At 45.6% G+C, this 9210-nt stretch overlaps 1 protein-coding gene across 1 annotated transcript; it reads right to left on the bottom strand.

Moving 5' to 3' along the window:
- Positions 1-3160: 3160 nt before the first annotated feature.
- CH25H (cholesterol 25-hydroxylase) lies at positions 3161-4491 on the bottom strand (the record flags this gene model as incomplete). The annotated part of the gene is made up of 1 exon (XM_081230826.1): positions 3161-4491. One exon carries the CDS (start codon positions 4489-4491, stop codon positions 3679-3681), a length of 813 nt encoding a protein of 270 aa, XP_081086952.1. The 3' UTR covers positions 3161-3678.
- Between the last annotated feature and the right edge of the window lie 4719 nt (positions 4492-9210).

Genomic DNA, 9210 nt, shown 5'->3' with positions numbered 1-9210 from the left:
TATGGTAGATGTACGTATATAATGTCTCTATATATGTGCACATATATGTCACGTTTGACATGTATATATAGTGTATATATATTATGGGTACATATATACATGTATAGGGTGTATAAAGTATGTTTGTACATATATAGTGTTCATACATATACTGTGTATGTTCACATACACATATACAGTGGGCAAATGCATGTCTGTGTCTGTATAACAGTGTGTGGACCTACAGTTTGCACGTGGTAGGTACATATACAGTGTGTATACATATGTCATGCATTTATGCATTTTCACATGGCCTGTGCACGTAGAGGTGCCCACGTGTGCACTGGAATGCAATGCAAGCGGAGATTTAGAGGGTGCACCAGAAGATGGCAGGAAGGATCGTCATTACACACAACATAGATATTTTTTAATAAAATGAGAAGCACCTTGAGGCTGGCCTCCCTGCTGAGGAGAGCGTGCAGCCACTGAGGGAAGGAGAAACAGCTAGAGAATTAGGAAGGAAAACAACATAGAGAAACATCACTAAAACCAAGCAAGAACCACATTCTAAGGCTGGTGAGCAGAAACAAATACCTTAAGAACAAAGCCAAAGAGATGGAAAATCAAGGGGTGGGAAGTCGTTGGATTTGATCATTAGGAAGATAGCAGTGAATAGGGAGTGAAAGTCTCAGGAAGAGGTGAGGGTGGGATGACTCAGAGGTGAGGAAACAGAATCAGACAAACACAGACTTCTGGCTCTTTCCAACACTTTGGCTTTGAAAGGATGATGAGAGAAGCAGCTTTGATAAAAGCTGGATCAAAAACTTGGCTTTTTTGGGTTCCCTGTAGACAGGAGAGCTCAAACATGTGTGTGGACCGAAGGTTACGACCCTGGTACAGTCCTGGAGCTCACATCGTGAAGCATCATTTGTAGCAAACACAAATACAGTCCAGACCTCCAACCCACCTAGCACTCACACAGAGTGTGAGTGCTCTCACAACAGCTCTAGGAGGTAGGTTCTATAATTAACTACATTTTACAGATGAGGAAGCCAAGCACAGAGAGGTTAAGTAACTTGTCCAGAGTCACTCAGCTAGTTAAGTCCCAAGTCAAGTTTCCCCTCACACCCCTCCCAGGGCAATCTGGCTTCAGCATGTGTACTCTTCCCTGATGTGCAATGAGGGGTACAGAAAACAGAGCCTTTGACCTGCTTCATGCTTTCCCACGTCCTGCTGAGATTAATCTGGCTTTCTCCCCTGCCAAGCAGAGGCTTTGAATTCATGGCAGACGCTCTGTTTGACAGGGGAGGAACAGCAGAGGGAGGCCATTTGTTGGTGTTGCAGGGTTTGTAGCTCACTGGCAGTTGTGAAGATTACCATAAGCACCATCCAAAGACAGGTATAGTATACACTACAAGACCTAAGTTCAAGAACCAGCTCCAAATCCTAGTATTTTATCATCTGGAGCAAGTCACTTAACTGTTGCAGATACCAATTCTCCATCCATAACATGGAAAAATAATGATAATAAAAGCTAAGATTAAAAAAGTAATAACTATTCTACATCCCTTAGAGTGTAAGGAACAAGTGAAACAATGTGAGAAAGTTCATGCAAATGTGCATGATTTCGTTATCATTGTTCTTCTTCTCTCAAAACTATCCAAGAAATTTCTCGTCCTCTCCACTCCCCCAGTTCCACCCCGCAAGGTATCAAAAACTGCTAAGACATCCAACTCTGAGAAAGTGTTCTGAACCCAAGTAATTTCCACGTGTACAATTTGTCCTAAATGGGAAATTCCCTTACACAGTGAGGCATTATGACCCATTTCAAAAATTCTCTGGGAGTGAGCTGTAACAAATTGTCGTTATCCAAGATTTGCAGACTGCTTTTGGATGCCTAAAGCTGCTCAAAGCAACTAATAGTATATATTCTACACCGGCCTGTTCATCCCCCTTTTCTTTCTCTGCTCACCGTTTGGCTCATGATACTAACATACTACCTCCAATGAGGCATTTTCCCCTCACCACCTGCGCTTGTGAATTTCACTTTTATTCATGATATAATCTTTAAGTCCCAGCATGGTCCTGCTGTGGACAGAGGAGGAGGTGACTTCAGCAGAAGCCAAGAGGGCACGCCCATTGGGAAGGAATGTGAGAAAATCAGAGGGTCAGCCAGGCACTCTGATTGCGTCTTTCAAAGGTTTGGAGCACCGAAACATATTTCTAGGGAGGTTCGTTTGGCAGAGTATGGATATAAAGTCTTTAGATGGATTTTTTTCATCTTTAAACAAGATAGTTTGGTGCATATATTATGAGCCTAGAATTCCATGCAAAGCTGCCTTTCTTTAGATCTTTTGTCTAAATTGCCTTGATTTTTTAACTTTACCCTATCTATCTAAATGGTGTTCCAAAGATAAAATTAAAACAATTATGCAGCAGCAGAATGGGGTACATGATGGGTGACAGGTGTGCAGTCAGTTGTAGGCACATTTACTGTCACAAGTAATCTATGAGAACATCTGGGACACAATCAATCTCCTTTTGCAGGTGAGGAACTAGGGATCTAGGGCCAAATTTCACTTTTTTCTTTCCTTGAGAAAGGAGTATGCAGTTTGCATGTACATCTTCATAAAGAAAAGTGAACATACAAAAATCTCAGATTGCAGAGACAATGTGTGATGGTCATTTGTATTAGATGGCTTTATGAAAGGGGGGGGCTCACTCATAATCCCTCCCCTACCTATCAGCCCCTCTAAAGCACATACTTGACTTACAGGTTTTGCAAAGCAAGGCACTTCACTAATTCTATTCATCCCCCAACACCACCCTTTCCCCCCCAAATAATGCAGTGGTGGCCCAGCGTTAATCTCTCTGAAAAATTTTACAGAGTAAGTTTTATCAGTTTTCTGTTACACAGAAATCAACTAAAACACATCCAGAACAACAGTGTTTTTCCCTCTGTGAAATCTCTAGACCAAAACCAACAAACAGATACCTTCTCCCACCTCCTTTCCTACAAGCTCCCCCTCCCCCAAACCTGCCACCACCAGATTCCTCTTTCCACAGCTGGACTGATGCAGACTCTGAGGAGCACCTGCCACCCCAGCTCCCTCTTCTCATTCCAGTTTCTATCAGTCAAAACGCCAGTGAAAATGCCAGAAGCCAGTACTTGCTTGGTTTATGTCCTTTTTTACTTTTTTTCAAGCATAAATAACGTTTCCTTCTATATAAATGTACAGTTCTATGAAAACAAAGAAAAAAGGTACAATAATCTTAGTCACTGTCCAGCAGGAACATGTTTCATTGTTTACAGAGTCAGAGATCAGATTCTCCATAAAAATATTTTAGCCTAGTTCTAGGACACCTTCAAACAGAGTAAAATTCCTTGTTCTACAAACAAACCCTTTTAGAGATTATTTAAATACGCCAGTGATTTTGGATACTTTCTACCCAGAAATCAAGGCTATTGAAATGAGCTAGAATTCCACATCAAGAATATAATTGTTGATATACAAACATTACATAAATTACTAGATTGTGAAAAATACATCAGATTTTCTCTATAAGTTTCCAGCAAATAAAACAAAAAAGCAACCTCAAGGGTGTCTCTCCCGATTCAAGGGTGAAATGCACAATGTCTGAGGTACACCCACCCCTCACCACAGCACACACTACTACGCCGGGAGGGGTGCCTGCATGTCACCTGGCGCGAGCAGACCTCAGAGTTCCCAGTATTTTGTCCCAGTGTGTGAAGTAAGGGGCGAAGTTGCAGGTAAACTGGGAGTGATGCAGGTCGTGGTGCTCCACGCCCCCATACCACCCGAAAGGTACCAGTTTGTGCGTGGACCAGGGGAAGTCGTAGCCCGAGTGGTCCTCCACCGACAGCCAGATGTTGACCACGTGGAAGGTCAGGACAGTGAGCGGGTGGCACTGAAGCAGCAAGACGTTCATCATGTCAAAGAAACCCAAGGAAAACAGCTCCCCGACGCTCATGTATTGCGTGGCCAGCGCGAACGGGGACGAGTGCTCGTGGTGCATCTTGTGGAAGGTCCGGTACAGCCAGGGCACCTTGTGGTGCAGCACATGCCACACGAAGAACTCGGTGTCGAAGAGCAGCAGGCAGAGCACGACGTGGCGGACCAGCTGGAGCAGCTCGGGGGCTTCGGGGGGCAGGAGGGCGGGGCTGGTCGCCCAGCGCAGCAGTGTCATGGGGAACACGAACACCACGTGCTGGTAGAGGGTCTGCCCCAGACAGGGCAGCAGCTGCCAAGCCGACGGCGAGAAGTCCGGGTGGATCTTGTAGCGCCGTAGCGCGGGCACCCAGGGGCACAGGACGTCCAGCACCACGAAGGGAAGGCAGAAGCCCACGTAGGTGGTGATGGAGAAGACGACGGGGAAGACGGGCGACTGGATGAGGGCCTCCCAGGTCCTCAGGCGGTCCCAGAGCGGCTGCAAGAACAGCTGGCCGGAGCTGCAGAGGACGTGGAGCTCGGAGCCGTTGTGACTGCTCATGATGAGGTGGTGTCTGGCAGCGGCTGCCGCTCGGGTCCTACCGACTTTTCTTAGGGCTTTCGGCCCCGCCCCGAGTGATGTCAGCCGCCGTTCTCCCTTTCCCGGCTTCGGGGAGCTTGCATAATTAAATAATCAAACAGAGTTGCGCTTAGTTGCTATAAATACTCATCTACAGCTGCATTTAATCGGCATTCCTGTATGCAGTTACGCAATGGCACGCAGTACTTTCTATGCATGCAGGATTACGTTCTGATTTCTTAATTGACGTACGATTTACACACGATACCATGCACAGATCTTCAGTATAGTTTCTACGAGTTCTGACAACTCAATTCATGGATCATCACCATTCCCAAACAAGATGAAGAATATTTCCATCATCACCGGGAAGAGCTCCTTTGCCACCAATGCAGAATTACTTGTGTTTTTTCATACATACATAAAATTGCGTCTATGTGTTTTAATAAAGATACAAGTGTAACTGCATTAAAAAACAAAAAACTTTAAAAAGCCACGTACCTTTCGTATTTCGGGTCTTTTCTTTCTGCTCTCGCCGTATGGATCTAACCAGCAGTGATCAGCAAACTAACCTTTCGCAGTTAACCGCGGGTCTTTGGCGGCGCGCGGCGGCGAGCAGCGCAGGAAATCAGACTGGCGGGACGGGAACCTCCTCCAGTTTCAGTGTCTCCGTTGGAGAGCTGTGCCCGCCAGCTCGCGGACTGCTCCAGATCCCACCTCACGCAGACTCCCCCGGAGGAGCCCCAAAACCTGGCGGGCGGGTCTTCCCTTCGCGGCGCGCCGGGGTCGCCCAGACCAGCGAAGGGAACCTGGAGGCACGGAGGGAAGAGATGGGACCGCGACTGTTACCCTTCACTTTACAAAAAAAAAAAAGAAAAAAAAAAAAAAAGTCAAGGGCTGGATTTAACATCCAGAGCCTGCCCAGATCTGGCTGCATCTCAGTTTGGGGTGGAAGCAGTGAAATCAGTAAACCACCCACTTTGAGGAATCAAGGGAATATTTTTGCATTCTGGAAGCCTCAGGGGAGGCTGTTGATTGAACAGATGGTGTCACGCCCTCCCTACCTTTCCCTTGCTGGCTTCGCGACGCCAACTTGCCCCACGTCCATGAGGCCTATTTCCCCAAACCATCCCAGACTCAGAGAGCCCACCGGCGAGGCCACGCTCACCTCTGCGTTTCTCCACCATCAGCTGGAGTCGACTGGCCTGGACTGAGCCTGAGAAAGTCGGTACTAGGAGAGCTCTGCTGGGTCGGGGCGGGGGCAGGGTGTGACCCCGGAACTTGAATGAAAAGAAACCTCTGCGTTTGACCCCGGGGGCCAGACACAAGGGGCGCCTAGAGGATAGAAGATTGGGACGGAAACTTCGAAGCCAGGGATCACTCCTACCCCTAGCTTTGCCTCTTCTTGCCTCACAGACCATGAGGTTGGGGCCAGCGCCTCTCTCCATGAAGCTTTGCGTATTCTTATCACCCCTTCCTTTCCAAAGGGAAATAACAATAGCAGCCATCGCATGAGGCTACTGCAAGCATTAAATGAGAAAACAATAATAATAATGTTAAAGTTACTATGTAACGTCTGCCAGGCATTAACTGTTTTACTTGAAGTGATTTCATCCAGTCCTTAGAAGAGCAGGGTTTGCCACACTGCCAAGATTATTATTGCCATGGTCTTACAGAAGGAAAAGTATAGTGCCTGGAACAGAGTTACAGAATGAGACATATTATTTTAAATGTGTACTCCACCTTTTACCTAAAGAATAATTGAGGAAGTTTGCATTTAAAATCAAATAAAGTTATGTAAAGAGAAATAAAAGATATAAAGCCATATACTATGAGGAAATAAGTACAACAAAAATATAGACCAATATATGGGCCTAAAATATATATGTAATAGTCCAATTCATAACATATATATTAATATATGATATATATGGGATGTTTTATGTGTATGTATACACACACACCTCCCTATAATAGGTCAATTCATAATTCAGAACCTCCTTGAACTGCCACTAATGGAATATGGATATTCCTTAGATGCTCATTCTCTGGAACCCCCAGCCTCTGGCCCTACCGCAGCCTTTTTAATTTTTTTTAGACTCAGTTGGCCATAAGAATATTATGATATTCTGCTTATGTCTTGATCAGATAAATGTTCAGAAGCAGCTTTGAGCTTCTTGACAGCCAATGCAAAAAAGGAAAGGGGGTGAATTTTCTAATGTTGCTTGGATATCTGGATGGTAGTAGAGACAGGTACCATGCAGGCCCTTGGCTTCCCTGCGGGGGGTTTCTCCCAGTTAGACAGCCTGTCCTTTCTAGGCTTCTCTTCAATCTTCCCCCTCCTCCACTGCTCTTGGCAGTTCACCTTTAGGACAACCCAGGCACCTTCTTCATTCCCATTCCTGGTAGACATCACCCTACCTTTGAATTTTGTATAACTCAAGCAGCATCTCAGAGAGAAGAGGAGAGTTTTTTCTCCTTTACTTTTTTTGGGGGGTGTTGGGGTCGGGTGGGGTGATTTTTTTTTTTTTTTTTTTTTGCGGTACGCAGGCCTCTCACTGTTGTGGCCTCTCCCGTTGCGGAGCACAGGCTCCCGACGCACAGGCTCAGCGGCCATGGCTCACGAGGCCAGCCGCTTCGCGGAATGTGGGATCTTCCCGGACCGGGGCACGAACCCATGTTCCCTGCATCGGCAGGCGGACTCTCAACCACTGCGCCACCAGGGAAGCCCGGGGTGATTTTTAAGAAGAAGTTTATTTGAGAATTACACCACACAATTGAATGTCTCTTATGCCATTTACTAATATTTGCCCTCCACAGAAATTAAGTCAACCTTCAAATTTCCATTCAGCACATGCTGTTCTTTTCTTTGGTTTCAGCTCTCATGCTTGAATGCTTTGGATTCTCTCAGATTTAAGTGGGTGGCTTCATTTGCTTAATTTGGATTTAGCTAATAGATTGCTATCAGGACTGCCTCCTCTGAGGCCCCAGCCCCAACCAACACGTTCTTTTCCTTACTTGGTTCTTCCATCCTCTATCCCTAAGCCTATTAGAATATGCTCCATAAAACCCTGAGCAGCAAGACCTAAAGCCACAACTTCAGCCTGCTTGGCCCAGGCTCTCCCCTCTTACTTGCAGTAGCACTTTGAAGAATAGCCACCAGCTTCTCTGCCTTTCCAGCCCATGAAGCCCTCCAGGACAGAAGTCTGTGTCCTCCTATCTACAAATGCAATTGTCTCGAGGAAAGTGGTCAGTTAAAATCTCATCAGTTGTCCACTCTCTCTCATGGAGGATGCTGAAACAGTAGGCACAACGTTTTGACCGATCAAAACCAGCATCACTTAATGGACACAAATAAAATTGAGCCCTATTTAGCCTTAAGTGGTGCTATTTCCTGCATTGGCAAACATGCACCTTTAAACACTTTAAACTTACACAAAATTTAGCTAATGGCTTGCTAGATGAATAGGTGTTTTTAGGGCACAGAGTCTATCTTCTAGGATTTTTTTTCCCACAGTGTCAAGCATCATACCTTGCACATAATGAGGTTCAAAAGATATCTGTGAACTCAGTGCTCATTTTAGAAGATATTGGCTTTAAATCGAGGCTTAAAAAGGAATCATTTTTTCTGGGGCACTGGTTGATATCATTTAAGTCCATTTACTTACTGGGATTACTGGGATGGTTTTCCATAGAAGGGGGTGTTTACTGACTTGTGATGGTATTAGGATTTTGGCCACACTATTTCTTGTGCTTCTCCAGTTGGTTTTGACTTCTGTGTATTTGTATCTTGGCGTGGTCTTTCTGACAGAGATCCAATCACTTTTCTGAGAGTACACCCATCAGGTCTATGCATATTTAACACAATCTCAAAGCTATTTGGTACCACCTCACCAAAAGACAACGTGTAATGCCCCCACACCCCCCTCAAGAAAAAATAGATGTAGTTGGAAAAACCCTTTACCAATGACACAATCTTTTTTTTTTTGCCGTACGCGGGCCTCTCACTGTTGTGGCCTCTCCTGTGGCGGAGCACAGGCTCCGGATGCGCAGGCTCAGCAGCCATGGCTCATGGGCCCAGCCACTCCGTGGCATGTGGGATCTTCCCGGACCGGTGCACGAAGCCGTGTCCCCTGCATCAGCAGGCAGACTCTCGACCACTGCGCCACCAGGGAAGCCCCACAATCTCTTTTTTTTTGCATGGCCTTTACGATTATTTTTTCTCTCCATAATGAGGTGAGACTGTGTTGGCATCTATCTAACCGAAACGATTATTCCTGGGTATCAGAGATGAGAAGTGTTTGAACATTTTACAGCTGTAACACATAAAACGCATAGAGGGTGGAGCAAACTCAAAGATCAAAATCTAATCCCTCCTTGTAAAAATGAAGACTCAGTCTCAGAAAAGTCAAGACTAGCTAGGGTTCAATAGGAAGTAAGGGCCAGACTGAGAGCAGAACTTGGTCAGTGTCAATTTCAAGGTAGGTACCTCTTCAGGAGGAGTTTGGTGTTGGAGTGGGGCATCGAAGTTGCATTTATAGGGCAGTTTACAAAAGACTCAGAAAACAATAATTATCAACACCAAAACAGTAGGGGATGCTGATGAAGAACATGGTGGGGGGAGGGTATAAGCTCCCCCAAGAGAGTCCTTGATGGCCTTATTTGACACAGATGCTGATACATATTTGGCTTTAAAAGTGT

Source organism: Mesoplodon bidens, assembly GCF_964165515.1.
Source record: "Mesoplodon bidens genome assembly, chromosome: 1".
NCBI classification, from domain to species: domain Eukaryota; kingdom Metazoa; phylum Chordata; class Mammalia; order Artiodactyla; family Ziphiidae; genus Mesoplodon; species Mesoplodon bidens.
This window is presented reverse-complemented; position numbering and strand designations above follow the sequence as displayed.